Raw genomic sequence first — 23,312 nt, 5'->3', positions numbered from 1 at the left:
AAATATGGGCCACGTGTGCATTCTTTCTTGCCAATAAGGCAATGCACATGGAGGGTTAGATTAAAAGAAGCACAGCCAGCTATTCAGGTGTGCCAGGCCATCAAATCCATGCAGTCAAATAAACCTGGTAATCCCTTTCCTTATCCTGGCCAGAGGCAGGGCCCCTCAATTCCTGGATGGTGTATTCATTACCTGATCCTTTTCCTGCTAACCAGAAGTTCCATACTGGAGTCAAAGGCAGTATCAGTCCTTCTGCACTGTCTGGGGAACTGCTCAGTAGCAACCAGAGTTGTAGTTCTCCTGCCCTTTTTGGCCACCAAATTCCTTGCAATTCACATACCCCAGCTTCCACATTTGAGGCATCCCACTGCCCCACACTCCCCTCATGGTAATGCAGACAGAACCACAGGATGGCACACAAATGTGCACATGGTACCCTCCCCCCTGAGAAGAAAACAGCTCCCTTGTCAGCCTAGGGGGTAGCTGGTAGGGAGGAGGAGGAGGACACACGGTTTTTGAATAGCTGGAACTGTTGGGACCGTCTCTCCCCAGCTGAGGCACAGGCCTGCAGGGGTGGGTGGGAGAGAGATTCTCTTTGAATTGCTGGAGCAGACTGGCCAATCTACCCACAGCTGGGGCCTTGATGTCTGGCCAAGTCACGAGCGCCAGGTACTGGCATACAATGACTGTGCTCCATAGAAACTTCCACTGCATGGAGCACAGGCACTGGATTTCATCCGGGTCTTTAGATGTCTGGTTGTTATCCAGGCTGTAGATCACCTCTACCACTGCTAATTCCCTCAGAGACTGCATACTCTCAGTGGTTGTCCACTCTTGCCTTAATACTTTACAAAACCTTCTTCAAGGCGGTATTTTCTCACACTCAACACAAGCTGCCTCCAGAAGCTGCCGATTTTTGCTATTTTTGTTGATGCCCCATTCCCTTGTGAGGGGTCCCAGCTGCTGGGCTTCCTTGCTCTCTAATTCCTGACTGTTGGCTCCAGTACCAGAGCACTGCAGCAGCCAGCTGATAATTAGCTCACCAGGTGGATGGCTGTAATATTTATGTGTATCTTGCAGCTTACTCGGGGATAAGGAGATGGTGATTTCTGCCTTGCTCATTTCTGTCTCTTTCCCCTCCTATTCTTGTGACTGTTCTGCTACACAACAGGCTGCCTCTCCAAATCCTCCTCCTGTTCCCTCTGTGGAGAAGCTTTCTCCCTGACTAATTGACTTCTGCCTCTGTCATCTCTTCATAACTGTAGAGGGTTACTCAGGGGTAACTGATAGATTTGAGAGGTGGGTGTCTGGCTTAGCCACGGTGCTTTTTGCATGTCTTCAGACACAGGGACCACCTCTGCCCTCTAAGGGTGCTGAAGAGTTCTTGGCAGAGTTAGGCCAGGCCCAGCACAGTGTGAGAAGTTGTGTCCCTTTAGCACAGCCAGGGCAGCTGTGACAGCACAGCCTTTTCTCAAGTGTACTGCCACTTTTTCAGGATCCTGCACTTGTTTGGCAGTCAGGTCCCACACCATCAAGGTAAAAACTGTTCCAGATACCTTGCCACCCATGACCACACAACCCCAGGACATATCCCCATGTGATATTCCTAAATACTCTTAATCCTAGGAAAAGCTGGATACAGATTCTTGAGACACACTGATATGAACGTTCTGATTACCAGGAGCATTCAAAATACTGAAGAGACATTGTAACAAGGTGGAAAACCATTACCTTGCTGGAGGTGAAGGGGAAGGTGCTGTTGTTTCCTCCACAAACTGTCTCTCGGAGGAAAAGGGAGAAAAGGTGTAATTGTTAATTATCTCCACGAGATGGTTCCCAAAGTACTGGGACAGCAGCAACGCAGAGCCCAAATACCAGATTAGGCTCAGGGCCAGTGCTTTCATCATAGTTCTCCAAGGGAAAATACAAGCAAGTGCTACACAGCACAGTAAACTGCAGAAGACAAACCCAGCCTCCAACAAGCTCTCAAATTGTCATGTTTAATCTTGAGCATGACAGGGAGTGAGAAAGGGAACAAATAAACCTGCATCGAGAGTAAGTCAACATCAGAACCAGCAATAGCTAAACAGCATAAAAGGTTCCCTCTAGCACACTGTGATAAAACATTATCAAGTATTATCTTGAGCCCTATGTGTTCCATCCTGGGTACCAAAAATAATTGTGTTGCATGGCAGCTAAGCACCTCAGAGCTGCTCAGTCAGTGCCCCTCGCCATGGGATGCACTGTGGGTTTTTAGTTCTGTATAGACAAAGGATAGACACAATCCCTCATAGAGGTGTTTTCTGGGCTGAGATGAAGCACATCTGGGCTTAGACGTGCCCAGCCAGGTTTGATGGTACATCCCATCCTGTGTGCCCAGCACAGAGGAACAGGGAGCAGCATTCCTCTCTATCCAGCTGAGGCAGTGTGAGGCCAGAGGCAGGCAAACAAACATTCTTGCATTTGCATGACTTGCTCCTTTACTAAAAGTAAATGCAAAATCATTCAAAGACTGTTTACAAGCAGATGAGCGGGATCTGAAGAGTATAAAGGTAGTCTACGAAAAGTGCCTTATAATTAAAGCCTATTGGTAGGCTTTTAATCCCCTTGGTATTTGCTGGTGTTTCAGCTCAATGAGCATGAGTGGGGCCAAGGAGACTCTCAGACCAAAAGAGAAAGAGCTTTTTACTGAACTACTTCTGTTCCTGGAACAATTTGAGGCTACAATCCTAAAGGTCAAAAATATTGTGGGAAACTGAAATTGATGCCACCACTAAAAGACACAATTTTAGTAGATCCTTCTAAAAATCCCTAACCACTAACAAATAGTTAAGTATCTCCACACTCAACCCCAGAGAAGGGCAACACTGAGAAAATTTGTGGGTTGAGTTAAAGACAGTTTAATAGATAAAAGGGGGAAAAAATGAAAACAAAACCATGAAAAACAAGCAAGGAGAAAATAATCACCACCAGTCAATTGATGCCCAGACAGTCCCCAAGCAACTGACCCCTGGAACATTCCCCCCTCTCCATCCCCAGTTTTAATTGCTGAGCATGATCTTGTACAGCAGACTACCTCTGAGGTCAGCTGTCCCATCTGTGCCCCCTTGAGCCCCTTGCCCACAACCAACTCCTCACTGGGTTTTGGAGTGAGGAGCAGAGAAAGCCTTGGCACCGTGCAAGCATTGCTGAGCACAGCGGGTGAGCAGTGCTGTTTTAGTTACATATCCAAAACATGGGACTGTATAGGATACTATGAAGAAAATTAACTCCATCACAAGTGGCATGCAGTAGATCAGGATAACTTTTTCATTCTAATTTGGTTTAAAAAGCAGCTGGGACCTTGTCCTGCATTTTGTGCATCTGTGGAATAGTGCAGCAATTCCATACTGGTGATAAGTTCAGAGGAGCAGGCACCAGGAATGTGCCATTGAGTAGCTGGGTGACTGAAGTGAACAGTGAGGATGCTTTCCTCAGACCACAGGCCTCCCTCTCCCTGACCTACTTTAGAGGTAGGTGGGGACAAGGAACCAAGGAGACAAAAATAAGACCATGACCAGAACAGCCCTAAGGTTACACATTGCTCAGAAACTGTATGAGGTGTGAGGAGTACATTAGTACACAGCAAAGACTAATACACCTAGAGTCTGACAGGTACAATACTTCACTTATAGTTAATCTGGAGGAAACAAGACAATGAAAATTTCTTAAGAATTACAGTCAAATACCTTAAATGTAAGATTTCTTGATAATATTGATAAGGGACAATTCACATTGTTTGTTTGGTATTTGGTATTTTTTTAAATTAAGGTTGAATAATTTAACAGCAATCAGAACACTCTGGTGATAAAAATACGAAAAAGAAAGTAATTAATTTTTAGTGATTCCCCTTTATTGATAACAAGTACAAATAAAAACTTGTACTTGTGTGAAAAAATAAGAGAGGAGTACATAGTTTTGCAGTATGTTTGGGATTTCTTTCACACAGCTGAGGTGAAGTGACTCAGAACAGCTCCAGCAACCCAAGTTTTTGCAGCCCTAAATCATTATGAACCAATTAACATAGACATAAGACAAAGAAAGATGATGAATGGCTCTTACTTTATGTAATATGTAAAAACAAGAGCCAAAGAAAGCTGAAATATGACTCTGGTTGAACTTAGGTAGTTCTTTCTAGCACGTTTATTAGAAGAACTTCAGGGAACTTCATGGGTAAATGCCTGGAATAAACCATGCTTCTCAGTGCTCCTCTTCTGTCTTCAGCCATCCTGCTGCAGTAACATCAGTAACTCAGGGAGAAGTGCCGGAGTCTTGGGAAAAGATGCAAGGGTGGGCAAGAGAAAAAATGCAAGTAAGAAGGAGTCTGGTGTTGAAGCCATTCTCCAGAACAAAGTGAGTCCTGAGTTCTGGATGCTGCTCCTAAACAAAGATTGTGACTCAAGGTTGCTTATTATACATAAAATATCATGGTATAATGTGGGCAGAATGTACACAGAATATTATGTACATTACACAGGATGTATTTTCAGTATATTTTTAGAGGATAGAGTTTTTATTTATATTTTGCATTTGGTGGAATGCAACACGCTGATCTATGACAAACAAGCTGTGCGACGAGGAGGGAGTGCAGGGGGAAAAGGAGGGAGGAGAGAATTTAACAGAAATAACTCCACTTAGTGTTTGAGTGAGGGATGTAATGAAATCTGTTTGCTGTGCTAGCTGTCTCCAGATTGGGCTGTAATTACACCACAGAAGGAAGAAAGGTAGCTGAGTCTCAATCTAGATCATTTATGTAAACTCAGCCTTCTTGTCAACGGCATTCTCGGATTGCAGGCGTGCAAACCACAAAAATCATCTCCTATGAACAAAACAGAGACGGTCTCAAATTGCAGGCTTCTGATACACCTTATAAGCTGTCTGTAATTGGACCTGAAAATCCAACACACTGAGGTTCAAAACTTCTCCAGTATTTTCTGCATTTTATTCAGTGCAGCGACTACTCACAGAGGAGCATTCCTGCTTCCTTTCTGCCAAAGGCTGATGTCTAGCCTTACAAATTAACATTTATTTGGCTTAAATTAACACAAGTGTCAAAAACATAGGAAATTCTTTTGTGTAAGACGCTGTTGAAACAAACTGCTGGATCTGAGGGAGGGATATTCCCTCCTCCAGAAGACTTGGAAAAACCTCATTCTTTGACCCAGAGCAACATTTTACATAGGCACAGTACAAACTCCAGGCACTCAGTTCCCTTAACAGAGCCAAATTAATATTTGATTAAATATTTTAAAGCTCCTACTTACCATGCTTGACACATTTTCTCAGCAAGTTTCTCAAATACAGCACTCATTAGGCACAGGGTAATTTTACATTTGAGTACATAAAAAGAGTGTGAGGAGACATAACTGTGTGCAGACAGAGAGGGATTTCCCTCCATTAATTCCCCAAACTGCCCTTCCCCTTGGATAAGGGGATGTTAATTCCTGGCTTCGGTAGCTCACTCTCTCTGGGCAGGTTTGAGCGGGTTTCTTGTGACACCTGGATCTTCACGCCCTTCCATCCATCCCTCCCTCCCTCCCTCTATCCCTCCCTCTGGCAGGAAAACCACCGGCCTCCGCCCTGGCGCCGTCCCCGCTGGTGCCCAATCAATACCGACTTATTTCCTGTCCATTTGCTGAGGTCACGGAAACGGGACTCATTAATTATTTCTACCGGTGCAGCCTCAAGTGCGCTTCTGGCACGACAAGTGAAAACCGTCTGTGACCTTTTTTCTTTCCTCTCCATAATTTTGCTGGTGGGGACGGCGGCAGCAAGTGCATTTTCCTCTGCCGGGACGGGATGAGGTGACCAGAGGTGTGAGGCAGCACTGGTGTCCCTGCTGGGTTGCTTCCACCTGTGGAGGGTGGGATGCTCCTCCTGGAGCGGCAGGTCAGGGAAACCTGGTCACGGCATAGACAATGTTGGCCAAGGCGTCCCTGGCCTCTGATGGAGGGAATTGCTCCAGGGCTGCCAGTGCTCTGTTTCCGTGGCAGCGGCAGAGGTCGATGGCAGAAGTCACACCTTTGCCAGCCTTGATCGCTTCCTGCAGCTGTTGGAAAACACAGGCACATCGGTGGGGGGCGGTTTTCAGCCATGCACAATTATATCTCGGAGCACAGAGGCTTCCACCACCTCTTCCCGAGGTAAGGGCAAAGCCAAAGCCATCAGACAAAGCCCTTAAATCCTCTCAGCTGCTCTGTTTAGCTCCCCACTACAGCGAAACTGTGTGTAATGTAATTACACCACCCATTACTTCATCACCTGAAAGATGCTGGCTCTCCAAAGGACATACTTAAAAAAAAAATAAATATATATATATATATATTTAAATATCTGAACATTTCATACCTCAGCCACTGCCTGAGAGCTTTTGTTCAGAACTGGCAAACCAGCCATTCACTCACACTCCTGTTTTATGCAGTGAAAACTGGATTTTACGAATACCCGTTCCACCCCCTGCTTTCGGAAACCAGCATAGGACGACACAGATGGAATGACTGTATTTTGTAATAGGGGTTTCTATTTATAGACCATGTGATTACATTGGTCACAGTGGACAAAAGCAAATTTTGTCAGTAAAATGTGGCAAACTACCGTACTGAACTCATGCAAATTCCATCTTATCAGTAAGGGTACCGAATTTGACAAAGGCTTGGTGATACACCATATGAGAAAGAAAATACTTTCATGGTATAACCAATATTTCACAGAAAGTTGCTGGAAAGATTTGGCACTGAAAAAACTTGGGTAAATGATGGGTTAAATTTCTTATGAAATAATACAAACAAAATTGACAAAATAAAACTTGTTATTTTTACCCATACCTGAACTTAGCAGAAGCTCTAAACAGCTTTTATTAAGGGCTTTTTTTATTTTTAATTCATTTTTTAACAGCATCATGAGATTGTCATGAAAGACCATTACATTTTCTGCTCTAAAATACAGATGTTCCCAGACCAGCTCCAGCGTGATGCCTGAGTCTGGAAACAAAGGCCAGGTGGATATTTGGGATTTGATTTTTCCAAAAGCATTACAGCATTTCACAATCTTTAACATGCCCCACATGGCTTTCACAACTGTCTTACAACACTGCACCAGCCTTTTAAAAAAACATCTTTTCTTGGATACAGTGACCTCCAGTAACAAACTACACAGGGTTTCCTAAGTCATGTTTTTCATCAATACACAGGTCAGTGCCCAAATTATTATTATTATTCAAAAAATACATCAGTATGACCTTACCTATCCAGTAACTTTAAATCACACACATACACACACACACACACATATATGTATATATCTTCTAAAAAAAATCCTAGATATGACCAAATTGTAAGTCACCCACTTCCTATACATACTTGCATTCATACAGAATGAATGATGCTTCTTATCTGAGAGTGGATTCATTATCTGTATTTAAAGATGAAATTAGCTGAAAGCATATTACAGCACTTGAGTGTTCAAGTCCCAGTTCATAAAAATTTTATTCTCCTCTTCAGTTGGAATCTTCCTGCACTATGTGCTGGAAAGGAACTTGCCCTGAGGCATAAATGCATCACATAGCTAATTCAACATGTCTTCTAATGAGTGGAAATCAGACATATTTCCAGGGCTCTGCAGCAAAGGTGAGGACAGGTGAGATGAGGTACTATAGCAGTGTGCAAAGGTGGCCCTTCCTCTTCCTTGAGACACAACCTTGTGGGACAGTAGAACCCGCACATCTTGAAGCAAACTCTGCTGATTCGCTAAAGCTTATGAAAAAGGATTAGCATAACTTCTAGTACTCACAAAGTATGTACTGGGATGTAAACAGAAAAGAAAATAGCTCCTAGAAAGTCTTAAATTGGTCCAAAGCCAGAGAAGCTTAGCTTAGGCATATATGTGCTCACATATATGTACCATGACTTAGTTGAAAGAACAGAGTCTGGAATAGGGGAGAATCCTAACACAAGGACACACAATCCATTTACACGCCTGTCTTGTGTAAGCCCTCAGACACATGCACTGCTTTGAAGCCAATACAATCGCAAAGCCCGTGTCAAACTATAGGCAGAGGAACCACTACACAAAAATCAGACTAATCCGCTGTTGAATGCTTCCCAGCGAAGTTCAAGGAATGTCAAAATGGAAAATAGCTGCTTATATGGCAAGCTTTTCAGTTAGAGATCATCCTACATAATGAACAATTTATAGCCCTCAAAAACTTACCTGTTTTATATTCCACCTGCAGAAGCAGCTGGTCAACTCAAATAAGCATATACAGAGGCAAAGCAGTCTGCACTAACCAGAGTGCATACTAGCAGGGGTTGTAAAAGGGGGAAAAAAAGTACAAATTTGGCTTTTTGTAGTGGGATAGTTCTTAAAGAAATACAAGAATTAACTCTGTAACAAACCAGGCTTCAGCAGCCCCCCTGTATGCAAAAGCCCCCTAATTTAAGACTTCAGTTGTACTTTTGTTTACATTACAGTTGTATTTTCAGACTCTCTCAAATTTTGAGCTTCAATAATTTTATGTAATGAACTTCACAAACTAAGGACACAAGAAAAAGAAAATGTATCCAGTATAGATGCACTATTTTAAAATCTGGACAGGACCAGCTAATTTTTCCAGCAAATGAACAGAAAAGCAAAATCAACTGCTTTTATTTTTTACCTTATAAACTTTATTTAAGGTGCCTCATTAATTTCTTCTAAATATAAGAATCTGCTCTTTTAGTCTGTACTTATATGGCATATTTAATTTTGTGCATATTTTCACTTATAGGAACAATTTAATCCACACAACCTTCTTCAGAATGATATTCAGTAATTAAAACTGAACACAAGTCAAAACACAGATTGCTTAGCTACACTTTTCTCCAGTTGAACTGCTAGATATGCTGGAATACTGCATTTTTACTTTTAAGCTTTTGTTCAGACCATTGGCATTAAAACCTTACTTCATTCTGGAAGTGCCAAGACTCTGAAAAAATCACCAACTGGGTTTTGGTTATTTAAATTCAGCTTAAAGAATAGTCTTGCAATAGCACAGCCAAGATGAGGCTCAGATGAGACGCGATCTCCTCCACAATGTATCTGCACTGTTTTGCAATCTGTGCCCTTGTAGATACTCAAAACTTAACTGAGCAAACCCATAGTGGCTCTGCTTTGAGTGAGAGAATGGACCAGACATCCCCCAGAGGTCCCTTCCAATTCCCATTACTGCATGATTCTGTGAACAGTTTAAAGTACCGTGTTTCTCAGTCTGTTTTTAAAAGGCGAAGAGAGGATTTCTCATCTGCACCACAGAAGTGAAGGATTTGCCTTTCAGACCAACTGCTCTGGATTGCTGCTGGACAGAACAGCTGGGCTGAGGGCAGCAAGAGGTCAAAGAGGAAAGCCAGGAACTGCTGGATTTTGGAGACTGAAGAACTAAAGGAGTCAAAAACTAAGCAGGTGTTCAAGAACAAAGTCAACTAATTTCAGATCTTCTCTGCTGAGACATTTCTGCCTCATGAGCCAAAGGAAAGAAGATTCCTTTCACACTGTGCTACCTGTAGGAAGCAATGAATCGGGGGCAGGGTGGAGTGGGTGGGAAGACTCACTGAATATGTGGTAAATATTTTGCCTGTAATAGACTTTATATGCAATGAGAGAAAGAGAGCACTGAAATTAATTTTTTTTTTCCACAGTCCAATCTAAGATTAATTATTTCAGTGGTAAAATATCAAAAGTAACTTCAGATTTTTTTAATGTTGTTTCAGAAGGATGATCCTAAACCAGATAATTTGTTATCTATTGAAATCTTTGAATATCATGCATTCTCTCTGATCCTGAAGTGAGCTAAAACATTCTATGTTTCTGAAGTGCATAGTACTTGCTGAAACAAAAAGAAACCCCAAAACTCAAAATATAAATGGATCTGCGGCTGAGTGATGGAATAATGCTCAAAATATCCACAGTGTTCTGCACTGGCTTTCCTAAATTTGTTTTCACTTTTGTGGGAACAGCATGCCTAATAAGCACTGGTGTTTCAGACTGCTGAAATGTTATCCTTAAAAAAGTATCAACTGATTTCATAGGTAGTAGATCAATTTTGTCAATGTTTTCCTTTGTTTTCTAAAGAAGTACTTTGGAACATTTCAGCATCCATTCTTGTGGTTGGACATAGGGTTGAGCTCTTCCTTCTCAAAAAAAACCTTGGAAAATCACTTATTTGCATCACTTCATAGCATCATAGGATTTAAACTTTTTTTTTTTTTTACTTTTTTGTTGGCTATATGCAGCATGATATGCCAGCTGAAACTGGGGCAGTATAAAATATCAAATATTTTCTGAGAAACTTTTTGTGTACAAAAGGTAAAGAAATGCATTTTCAAAGGGCCCAAATGCCCTGCAGAAGCCTCCATTAGTAGGAGTAGAATTTATTTTCTTTATTCATCTGACAAAAAGAAAAATTTTCTTTTAACATCAAACTGAAACCCACACTATATACAGGATGAGACCAAATGTGAGGAGGGTCATCCCCAACAGGAGAGGAAAGATGGCCTGCTTACAGGGAACACTGCTGTTACACAGCTCTTACAATACTCTGCCAAAACATGACAAGCCATCCTGAGACACTGATTGATTGTACAGATTATTTAATATTTTAGAAGGGACACCAAAGCCTTTCTACGTCTTTCACAATGAACTTAAAAAGACCCACTAGGTTTTAAATCTAAACAATGGCAGTTGTGAAGACTCTTTACCCAAAAGCATAATTTTCTTAAATCACACTAATGCAAATAGTGATTGTTAATTGTCATCTTAGCACACACATGCAATCAACTTCATATTTATGTTAAAACATGTGATTATTTGCTTTAATGAAACAAAACTTATGCTTGATTCTCATCCCAAAGAAGTGGGAAAATACCCAATGATTACAAAGAAAGATGCAACTGATTGTTGGTACTGGATGTACACCTTGATAATTCAAATATTAATTCCAAAAAATAAGAAAATTGCTTCATCTGAATGATTTTTAATGCTTTTGTAATACTACTAACACGTCTAATAAGCTCCATCTTCATTAAATCACTGACTGTGCTGTGCTTCTTATTATACAAAACAAAAGGAACTAATGGCAGTGGCTGCTCCAAAACAAACAAGACAAATCTTCATGCAAAACCAATGTGGGTCATAAGCATCTACAAACAACAACCCTCTGTTTTTAACTCTTTGCTGCATTTCAGGAGCAGGAGGGTGAATAGCCCGTGGCCTCCAGTCCTCATAATGACTCCCTGGGATATTAACAAAGACATGGGATGACTGTCCCTTACACCATGGGGCTGCAGATCTGCAGCCAGCACTGCACAGGATGGCTGCACTCACTGTGGCAGTCAGCAGAGAGGTGGGCAAGGGCAGCCTGCACCTCTGGCTGGCACCTCTGGCTGGCAATGTGTTGGTGTTATTTATTAGCAGCATGGCAGCAGGCTACCACTGAGAAACCTCCTTGTAACCAAATATGACCTTTCCCATTTTTCTTCTCTCTTTCCTACCAGATGGGAAGTCAAGATTTAGTGCCATGCAGTGTATGAACAGCTGGATCTACCCCATCCTGACTCATCCCTTCCAGCACTGTACAAACCCAGCTCCTGGTGTTGATGTAATATACAAACCAAGAAAGTATGTCACAGCATACTATGCCAGACTATGCCATGTTTTCCATGCCAGTTTGGATGAAAGGCCTCTATAACAGACAGCAGAGCAAATGGATAGGGCTACAGTAAAAAAAAAATAAAGTTGTGCTATGTCCTCTCTCACTTGACTTAATTTATCTTTTCTGAATATTGCATTTAGAAAAGTAACAAATCATTGCGTAGCACAGTCATTGGCTGCAAAATACAAGATTTATTTCTTTATTTAGTATTAAAATTTTTCTAGAGCCTTGGCCAGAAAACAAGAATTATTCCTCGCTTACTCATTTCTGCTACTGGATGGTTATACTCCTTTAACAAGCCTGTATAATGCCAAGCACCATTAAGGCCTCAACTTTAGCAGAGAGTTTTTAATCAATATTATCAAGTGGTAATAATTAAATTGAGAATCTTAATTTGTTGTTTGAGAATTACACAGCTTATCTTGCATGAAAGGTATACGTAACAGCAACAAAAGCTCCTTGGTTTTAAGAAGTCTGAGATTTTTGCCACATAGAAATGAGGTGTTCAGCAAAGTTGTTGCTTCTTTCAATGACATACATGAAATTTGTCCCTCACATGCATCAGTACTTTCCCTTTTGTTATCTGAGGAGTATCACAAAAACAGCTGGAACATTTTTTTCATCTCTGGAAGAGACTTTCAAACACCACAATGATGGATCAATAATTTGTCTGGATGTGGTGTGATAGCATAGGAAGAAACAGAGTGAAACACTCAGATACTTATGTAAGAAAATATATTCAGAACACAGACTTTAATGCTTTTGTGATATCAAAATCCTTCTGATAAGAAGATTGATTAAACTGGGATGAGAAATCCCTAAAAAATTCTTCAGAACATAGTGACCTTATTGACATGACATTCTCAAATCTAATCAAATTAATAGAAAGTATTTCACTTCTAGATTTGTGTCAGAGACCTTACTAAACTTAAAAAATCAGGGATACCATTTTAATATAACATGCTTGAAAAGAACAATTCAAAATTCTTAAGCAGTCTCAAAATTGGAATAAGACTTATCTCTTAAGGAGGCATGTTAAATGTGAGGATCTCAACTTCTCAAATTTACCTTCATTATTTTAATTGAAAGTGCAGCAAGCAAGGTAAAACTTTCTTAAGTATGCTAGCAATTTTTGTATATGTTTATTTATGACTTCAACTAAAGGCATAATATTTTTATCTCAATTAAATGGCACACTGAGGTTCATAATAAAAACTAAGAGAGGAAGAATAATTGAAATTTTCAGAAGTTCTACAGCTAGTTTTGGTGATCTTTGATTTTACAAAATTAAAGAGGAGATATTTTGAAGGCTCAAAGAGAAACAAGCTCCCAGATTTGATTAGGAATGTTAAAGTAACTGTATGTACTGAACAGAAAGATGAGAAGGGACTGTGATGCTGAGAAGAAAATACTTAGCAATGTGCAAAGCACTGACTCTGGTGATCAAGTCAAGAGAAAAGACAACACATCAAAAAGCAAAAAAAACCCCAAAACTAATTTGTACAGCACAACAATTGTCTAATTGTCTGCGTGCATGTGCTGGTCAAGTTATTCTGCTGGGGACAGCTACAGGTTCCTGAGTTCATTTAGCATAGATGTAACTAATGACCACTTTTACTTTAGAACAACAAACATAGAAAAGAGGGATGTGACAGTCTAAGATTTTGAAACTGACTTCTAAAAAAAAAAGAAAAAAAAAAAGAAAAAAAGCTGATTGTTATTTGAACTCACAAAAATCATGCAGAATTTTTTACTATCATTCACTACATAATTATCTCTTGCACATGTGCTTGTGCAAGAGATAATTACCCAAAGCCAGCAAAAATCATGTGCCTTCTGGAAGAAGTTGATTGCTCAAAATACAAAACTTGAAGGGCTTTCTCTTCTTCTTTACCTCTTATTTAAGTGTCCAGGTTGCCTAAGAATAATGTAAGTTTTTAAATTTCATAAGAAGGATCCAAAATCGGAAAAAATTTCAGTCAAAACAGAGAATCCTCTGACAAATGTTTGATTTAGTAAAGCAAATTTAAATTCTTTTCTTTTCCAAAGTACAGAAATGACATTGTGTGGATCACAATTATAACAATTAGGAGAAAACTTGTTCTGGATTTGCAAAAGTAAGTAACCTAGCTTAAACATTCACAGGAATGTCCCCAAGACACATCTGAAGAATAAATTTGGTACTCTCAGTGGTGATTTAGAGGGAAGAAAACTGATGGAACTGTGACTGCTGTGGAGAACAACCCAAAAGCACAGTGATTTTAAATAGCAAAGTAAGTTGAGATCCTTCTGATGTTCTAAGAGGATCAAAGGGCAGAGAGGTTTTTTAATAATCCAAATTGCAATTTTTCTTAATACAGAATACTTACAATAATCTGACCCATACTTGTGTGTTAGCCTTCCGTAGGAGCAGCAATCAGTCAGAGCTGCAACACTCTTCAGGCCCCACTTCAAGAAGCAATTCTCAATCATGCATGTGGCTCAGTAATTTATCTATAATTTCCCACTGATGCAGGAGATAACTGACTGGATTTCATGATCTGCATAAGACTCAACAAGTCAGGTTCATGCTCAGTGAGCTGGAGGCACAGTGTCATCTCTCTCCACCACAAGAGTGCTGTGCTCCAATATTTAACCAGGGGAACCTTGTCAGCCATCTCTTGCAGCCATTTAAGAGTTTTAAGGTGTCTCAGCTACTTCCAGTAAAGCTACTTAGTTCAGGTCTGCCTTTATAATACAGAAGGACCAAATACAGTGCTGTAAAGCTAAAAGTTGTAATGGGGACTGGAAGAAAACAAATTATTGTATGTGTATATTTTTCAATAGATGCCATGGAACTAAGGAGAGATTAAAAAAATTAGCAGTGTACTCTACCAATAGAGACCACTGATAGGATCTAACCTGCAAGTGATTCCAGGAAAAAAAAAGCAGCAAAAGTCATCAGAAACCCAAGTTTGAAAATTGAGTTTGGGAAAGTAAATGGGAGAAATGACAGTAAAAATGATTCTTCAATAACTACATTATTAAATTACTATTATTAGATACATTATTAAAATGCTATTATTAAATAGCTGCATTGTAGTTACAGTACAGCTGTCTATTAGCGCCTTTTTAAAACCAAGAAATTGCACAAGCCATTCCCCCTCCCTTCATATACACACACAACTTACAACCTAGCTAACTTACAACCTAGCTTTAATAAGGAAGTTTCTCTCAACTGTCAAGAATATTATTGAAAATAATTTCAAAAAATATTAAAAATGAGAAATAAATGTAATTTACCAACCTTCTTATAGTCCACAATGTTTCCTTTTCCTTGTGCCTTAAAAAGAAAGAGATTTTATATCAGACACTACATTCTACAAACTTGAGTTGCAAGAAGAAAGAATGCAATTAAATGAGCTACTACTTTAAACATAACTTACTTTCTTTAGGAATCTGATATAGAAAACCCTAAAATACAACCAAATGTGTTACCAGCTTACACAACATGGTTCTGTTTCAGATGAGAGCTGCAGATACTCAGTGTAATTTTTAGGCTTTTTTATTATGATTTGTAGTTAAACATTTGGTGAATCCAAAATGTTTTGGTCTTAAGAAATCTTTCTGTTTGCATTAATTAATCTCTTCCATGAGATTCTGGAATAAACTATCCTTCCTATCAGCATTAACAGGACTACTTTCTTAAAGGAGAACTCTCTGTATGCCTACACTGACTTGCATAAGGCAATAGTCTAGAACTCCCTAAAGAGGCTGTTGGACCCTGTCAGAGCTGTTACACCCAGGTTAGAGGTGCTTTTGATTTAAGTATCAGCATCACCTTTTGAGTAAGCGAGAGATAAATACAACCTGCAACTCCTAACACACTCATAAAGAAATACAAATAAATTTTAAAGTTCTTCTTGCCCAGATGCAGGCAACTATGTAGTCCAACTTCCTGAATTTTGTCACAGAATGACATAGAAGATGTCTTTCTCACTTGGTGGCAGTGCTCTGGTAGAATCAGAGCATTAGCACTTAACCAACCTGAAAACCCTTCCCTGAGATCTGATCTGGATGTGCCACTATCACCTCATCCAACTCCAGCTCTTCTCTTTCCAGGTTCATTAAGGAAAAAAAAAATCACCTGTTTTTTTCTCTCTAGCTTCCTCAAGGGAAGACCCCAAACATCAGTTCTTCTGCAATGTGTCTCCTGAAAAGATGTAGATTAGGACAACTACCTCTCCATGTCCCCTGTGGGGACTTCAGAGATCCAACTATCCAACTGGGATACCGAGAAGAGCTGAGACCTACACTGAAGAGGAACATTATGTGGCAAGCACAGCTTCAAAGGGACATTGGCGAGCTGGCCCAGACTTGAAAAATGAATTGATTTTTGTAAAGGAGGAAAAATAAAATCCAGAAAAGAACTGATCACAGACTAAACAAATTGAACCTGATGGAGAACAGTAGATAAGAGAACTGATTCCTCTGTTCTGAAGGAGAAAGGGGACTGATCCACAAAAAAACCCTTTGCTTCTCTCTTTAGTTGTCTCATGAGACAGCTTTTCTGGGATGCATGATAAGAAGACAGCCAGATAGTATTTGGGAGTAGCAAAACCATTGCCAGTTACTGCTTCCTTATTTGTATATTCCCATCTTCTTTGATTTGTCAACTTTCATTCACCTGATTGGATGTTACAGCTTCTTCAAAGTATATATAGTAGTTATATTGTATATTAGAACACCAGAAACATGTTCTTTAACAAGTGATTGGCTATATGCAGATTCACACTGCAGCAGAGAATCTGACAACATGTTTGAGGAAGATGTTTTTCAGCCATAGCAATACCAGGAAAGGTATGCTCAGTGTGCCTTCTCCTGTGCTTATTCTCATTACCAATAGCAAGAATATTTTCTCATGATCGACTCCTGTCAAGCATTCAAGTCAATGGCTGTTGTGCTCCTCCAGGCAACAACCTCATCCAGTCTGTCTCCTAAACCTTCTTTACTACAACTGCACCATTGCTTTTTTCTCTTTTTTAATCCTCACAGTAGTACTTTGGCTCTCCAACTTTTTCTGATCCTCATCTCAGACACATGGGTGTTTTTATTACCTTTTACATCAGACTTACTCAGCTGGTTAAGCTTCTGACAGGGCCTAAGTGGACTGCATGTGCTTTACCTATTAAAACCACACAAATGACACTGACAAAAGGGTGGCTTATGAGTGTACCCTTATGAGCACTGCCAGTGTGAGGAAGTCTCTGGTTTGAGCGTTTGGCCTATGCTGAATGTCACATAGTGAATGTGACTGTGGATGATACCTCAAAGAGCTTGTAGTTAATCAAAGATAACTTTCCTCTCTAAAGCAACACAAGTCAAGAAAGGCTCCTGGACTAGGCTCTTGTTCCATATTGTAGTTGGTAGCAGTGGTAGCATAGTAAATACCATGTATGAAGTATGTGTATAATAAATAAATGTATGAAGTACAGCAGTACTTGTAGTTAGCCAATACTCCTCCGCAGTACATGTCATTTGGCACCCCCAGCCTTTTCACACAAAAGTGTTTCATTGTTTCTATAATGCCCATTTTTGGTATGAAAATTTAGTAAGCAGACAGACGGCACTCCTGGAGTCCTGAAACCTCCTCTAGATTCTGCAGATGGGAAATTGTTTCAAAGCTTTTATACACTGCACTGTGGAAATGCCATTATTCTCCAACTGCAATAATCCAAGTCCATTTACATTCAACTCGCATATGAGCCTTGTGTTGTCACTGTTGAATTCCAAAAATCCTCACCATGCTTTATGAACTACCAGTCCCTAATTTCAAAGTGACAATAGGTTTGCTTAAAATTAAGATCCCCCTACTCTATATCACGGTAGGACTGTAGATTCTGCATACATCTCCCAAAATTTCATGGCTGAAGAGACAATGCCTCTGGCTTGCAGTATGTGAAGGCAGGTTAGAACTAGGCAGAGGTTTAGACTCCACATCCTGTACCTGATTCCTGCTTTCAAGCCAGCAGAGAAAGAATCCATCAGCAAGCACATCTTAAATGAATATGCTTGCACAGAGCCAGCTTCTTATTAAAGGCAGCAGCCTTTCTAACAAACAGTGTAACAACAAGCATGAATTTCCAAATGGCAGTCATCACTGTTGTTTAGACAGACAAAACATGTCCAACTGATGCGGGAACTCAACAGAATGCTTAATTTTGGCCATTTTGGTGCTTCCTCCTCCCCCTTTCCCTTCTTGCTGTCTTCTACAGTTATCTATTTGTGCTTCGGCAACATTCAGGAAGCTATTCGTGGACCTCAATCCTGCTGTGGTACATGACAGTTACCACATAGTTATTTCATTCTTATTGCCTTCCTCATGTAAAAATCAGAGGAAAAAAATAGGCAAATAAGAGAATTAAGAACAAGGGCATCAGACAGCTAGATCTCAAAACTATTTTGTGGTCAGAAAGCCAAGATCCACAGATCTTTCCCTTTCCGCTGAAAATTACTACTCCCAGCATCATGTTGACAGAAGGAAATGTGTGCCTACCTTTCAACCCCTGTGATGGCTGAAGTTCTCTGCTTTAAGCTGCCAGTGAAAGCAGCTTTACTAAGACATGGGACTGCACAAGCAGTGCAGAGGAACAAACATATGCTCCACGGAAATGAATCTGCCTGTTACACTGATATACAGAAGTCTGTCAGAGCTTGACTGTCAGGTCCCTGAATTTCCCCTTGTTTAAAGTGTGGATGAGAGAGGTACTAAGCACTAGAGAGCATAGGGAAACCTCTCATCAGTTTCTAAGTTCTTTTGCAGATTGAAAGTACAGATAGGAAAAAACAAACAAATAGCAAAACCAGGAAATTCTAAACAGTGCTTTACATTTTACCTCTCTAATCTGTTTAAGCCATGCCTCCCTTCCACGGAATTCCTGATGAAGGATTGCAGGAGCAGAATTCAAACTGAAGGCCATGGTGTCATTAGAACTTTCTTTAACAAATGGCTGCAGGTCCGAATGTAGCTGAAAAAGAACACACACACATTCAATTCCCAGGAACAGTCTAAACTTATCCACCCACTTCTCAAACTTAGGTCCACATCCTGATTCTACACCTACTCACCACTTCCTACTTTGACACTTGTACTCTGGTTGCACTTTTTCAAGTTTGGGGGAGGGATAGAAAGATGTTGAAAGCCTTGCAGTGGTGGAAAGATGTGGTAAAGAGAAGAATGTAGAGAGTCTGCAAAGACACAGATAAAGGACAGCTTGCAGAGCTGGGCAAGTCATGGGACACAGCCAGGTAGGAGATATGGAGTGGCAAGAAACAGGGAAAATATTAAAGGAGAGAATGATCCAGCCTTTGGTGGGAAGAAGACCAGGTTTTAGTCTGGGCAGAGTATTACATTCTACTTTTGAGTACCTGAGGAAGCAGACACAGTATGACCTTCCTTCTGACAAAGCAAATGCAATATAGCTAGGAGCTGCCTATGAAAATTATGCAATCCTTAATACACAACTATGTGTCAATGGTGAACATATTAATATTAAAGCATACACAAAATATTAAGGATATAACTGCACTTGAAGTAATTTACTGGTAGAACTGTACCTAGTAATAGCATATAGTGGCATTTCTGTGGCAGTAGAACTGTGCTTTATAAAACCACTTCCTTCTCCTGTAGGAACTAGAAACTGCATAAATCAACTCAGCTGAAGCAGATGGGAGGTCTGTCTGCCTGTCTCAAGCTATATCTAACCTCGCAAGTGATGCAATACAGCAGAAGCAGATCTGTGTTTTCCTCTGCACTAACTCTAGCTGCAGACTCAATGTCTTCTAGCAGAGGTCAGAGAACTTGTCCAGGAAATCCTACTACTATAGAGGTATAGGATGCTCCTGTCCAGACATAGTGACCTCCACCTCCCTCCTTATCTTCTAGCTGTTCTCTATGGAAGTTCCCTCCACAGCAGGTTATTCAGAGGGGATATGGCTCAGCCCATGCTGCTGCAGACAACTGAGCCTCACAGTACAAATCTCTGAACAGTGGCAGCCAAGATCCAACACGTTACGTACAGCCTGGGGAATGAGAGGTTGGAAAGCAGCGCTGTGGAAAGGGACCTGGGGGTCCTCGTTGATGGCAAGTGGAACATGAGCCAGCAGTGCCCTGACAGCCAGAAGGACCAACCCTGCCCTGGAGGACATCAGGCACAGCATGGCCAGCTGGGCAAGGGAGGGGATTGTCCTGCTCTGCTCTGAGCTGGGGTGGCCTCACCTCCAGTGCTGGGGGCAGTTCTGGGCACCACAATATAAGAAAGACATTAAACTACTAGAGAGTGTCCAAATGAGGGCAACAAAGATGCTGAAGGGCCTTGAGGGGAAGGTGTATGAGGAGCAGCTGAGGTCACTTGGTCTGTTTGGCCTGGAGGAGACAGAGAGGAGACCTTACTGGAGTCTTCAACATCCTTGTGAGGGGAAGAGGAGGACCAGACACTGATCTCTTTTCTCTGGTGCCCACTGACAGGACCCAAGGGAATGGTCTGAAGTTGTGCCAGGGGAGGTTTAGGTTGGCTATTAGAAAAAGCCTCTTCACCCAGAGAGTGGTTTGGCACTGGAACAGGCTCTGTCCCCTTGTCACAGCACCAAGCCTAAGAGTTCAGAAGTGTTTGGACAGTGCTCTCAGGCACAGGGTGTGACTGTTGGGGATGGTCCTGTGCAAGGCTGGGAGTTGGACTCGATGATCCTTGTGGATCCCTTCTAATTCAACATATTCCACGGCATGTTTCCTCCTGCAACTCTTGTTAATGGGACAGTGAGTTTAGAAATAATGTGGGAGCAGAGAAGGTAAAGTTTTAAGCTGCTGCAGAAAGATATGCTAGAGGGATGTTAACAGAGTCTTTAATGTAATGAGCTCCATTGCCAGGAGTGTGACTTCGGTTGTTCACAAGTGTTGTTCATACCAACAGTTTCTGCAAACATCTCACTCCCTACAGCAGTCAAATTTCTCAACACTCACCTGCTGGCTAAAGTCTACAGCATAAGTCACACAGTATACGACAGAGCTCACGAGCAACACATCTTACAAGCCTTTCCTTTTATATTTAAGCTCCCAGAACAAAAGGAAAAGGTGTACCTTATGACTCATAGACATATGCTTCCCATACTGGAATGCCATGTCCTGGATCTCAGCGCTGTGCTTTGCTAGCTCCATTGCAGCCTGGCAGCTCTTTGCCAGCAAGGCACTGTGTGACAGGAAAACCTGCTCCTTCCACCTAGATATGCCAATATCATCTGTGAGGCAGTTCTCCTGAAAATGAAACAAAGGCTAGCATGAAAACACCAAAACTGCACGTGTCAGCTCACAGAAGTTAATAGTGTGGCACAGGTAAGTAGCGTGTGGTAAGTAACAAACAAAATTCTGGGTGCAATGGTGCCAAATAAATTCTTTTTAGGGATGAATAGAGGAAAATATCCAAATAAACATATTGGCAGCTTCAAACAAAAACCTTCTCCACTTTCTTTTCAAAAAGTACAATGCAAAATATGTGGAACTGTCAACAGATTCAATATAAATATTTTTTAAATTACTGCATCATCACATTGAACATTAACAGCCAACTATAGCTCTCATGAGGGACTAGGGAGGAAAAAAAACCCCACAACCAAAACTCCAAAACAAACCCAAAAAGCAAACCTCCCCCAAAGTACACCTGCACTTCAGCCCCTTCCCAGTTACCAAGAAACAACAATCCCAAACAATCTCGAGAAGTGCCTAGAATTTCTCCTTTGTAGTCAAGAAAAAAACTAATTACAACAGGTCTTGAAAATTCTTATAGACTCCACTGAAAAAATGAGGGGCTGTGAGAAAGGACTTGTACCTCTTCTGCTGCCATATTAAGGGTGAGGAGTGACTGAAAGTATTAAAAAATAAATAAAGTTGCAATTTAAACCTGTCAGGGATTAATTAATGTTCTCAGGGGCTGATAGAAATATCTCAGCTATGCCTCTACTGAACTTTACCACCTTGACTGTAAGGTCAGAGATGCTCAACCCGTCTCAAAATTTTTCGTATCCAAAGTACTTATTTGGATTACTTTCCACAGTGTTTTAATTAACACAAATCAAATACCTTCTCCCAAAACCAAAATTCAGCTGCTATTCCTCTGACTCATAAGGTGTTAATATGCCAACAATTCACTCATGTCTTCAAAGCTAGACATTATTTTAATCTGTCTCACATACTGTCATGCCTTTAGGTACTAAGGATGGGGGGCAGAACCCCCAAAACCAGAAAAGATCATAATTGTTTTGCTTAGAAAAATAAAATGAGTAATGAGAAGCTGAAAAAAATGTTAAAGATTTTGTAATTTCTCAGTTCAGCTACATCTGTAACATACCCTAAGACAAAAGATATTCTTTAAAAGAGTAATATAAAAACCCCTCTTATACAACAAACCTTTTCCCTTGAAGTGATGTCAATTAAATTACTTAGAAATGAGCAAGAAGTAATTCTGTGTGACCCTATAGTTTTCTAGCAAGGTATTATCTGTCATGAAATCAGTAACAAATGAAATAGAATCCATCCGTTCAGCTCTAATTTTCCTCCCTTATGGATATCACCCAGAAGTGCTGTGTTACAAGGGAGAGGATAATCTGAGACTAATGGAAAAAGTAGGAGAATTCTGCAATGCCAAGTAACACAGAGCTGTATCAAAATGCCTTTGCTTCCAGACATACTATTAAGTTATACAAGGAAAGTGAAGAACAGAGAAACCACATGTTTGCTATTATGCATATGACAACTTACAAAGTCAAGCCTAAACTTTCCTCTGTTTCTGTATTTTTGTTTTAATATCTTAACACAGCCCAGAGCTTGTGCAAATTCCCATGACTGGCAAAATGTCAAAATGAGCATTTAATTCAAGTAGTTTCCCATATATCAAGTCTCTTTTTTTTTTTTTTTCCATTTAGATATAGGTCAATTTATTTTAAATTTAAAATCAGGAGCTGTTGGAAGACGAAACACAATCTTTTCCTTAACAACCAATCTGCTCAGTGAAAAAACAGTATTTACTAAAATTTGCTGGATGATACTGAAAATTGGCAGTGATTTTTATAATAGTTTGTTTTACATCCAAATAAGAAAAAAATACTCTAGAAAAGTACCTTGCAACAATTTTGAAGTTAACAAAATCTTTCAGAAGACCCATAAGCTGAAAATGATTGCTTTCTAGAGCCTTTGAGCAGCAAGAGAAATGCAGACATTATCCAATATCAACTGAAGGAAGTGAAGAAGCTTAAACAGTCATTGCAACTCAATGTAAACAAGAAAATTAATTCTATGATTTGTTACAAAATTATATTCCTAAACAAGTTAGAATTTCATTAACAGGATTGAAAATTATGGCAGAAAAAGTTACTGTCCACTACACAAACATTGTTTAAAAGCTTCAAGCACCTAAAATGAGCATCTAACTACAAAAAACCCACAGGAATTCAACACATATTTTAAGATTGAAATCTTGAAAACATAAGTATTGAAAATCTCTGGGCTACAGAAACAAGCCTGTTGTAAAAAGGCATTATGTCCATATGGATATGCTTTAGC

At 40.3% G+C, this 23,312-nt stretch overlaps 1 protein-coding gene across 2 annotated transcripts in view; it reads right to left on the bottom strand.

Moving 5' to 3' along the window:
- Positions 1–3,870: 3,870 nt before the first annotated feature.
- The window catches only part of PDSS2 (decaprenyl diphosphate synthase subunit 2), a 113,890-nt gene continuing 94,448 nt past the window's right edge, over positions 3,871–23,312 (bottom strand). The window contains exons 5-8 of one of the 2 annotated variants that reach the window (XM_015620925.3): positions 20,838–21,011; positions 18,598–18,729; positions 15,009–15,044; positions 3,871–6,088 (exon numbers count right to left, since the gene is read on the bottom strand). In XM_015620925.3, the coding sequence (XP_015476411.1) occupies positions 5,930–6,088; positions 15,009–15,044; positions 18,598–18,729; positions 20,838–21,011 (501 nt within the window). In that variant the 3' untranslated portion in view covers positions 3,871–5,929. The other variant, XM_033512851.1, reaches the window with a different exon arrangement.

The sequence above is a fragment of the Parus major genome, chromosome 3 (genome assembly GCF_001522545.3).
Source record: "Parus major isolate Abel chromosome 3, Parus_major1.1, whole genome shotgun sequence".
Classification (NCBI taxonomy): Eukaryota; Metazoa; Chordata; class Aves; order Passeriformes; family Paridae; genus Parus; species Parus major.
This window is presented reverse-complemented; position numbering and strand designations above follow the sequence as displayed.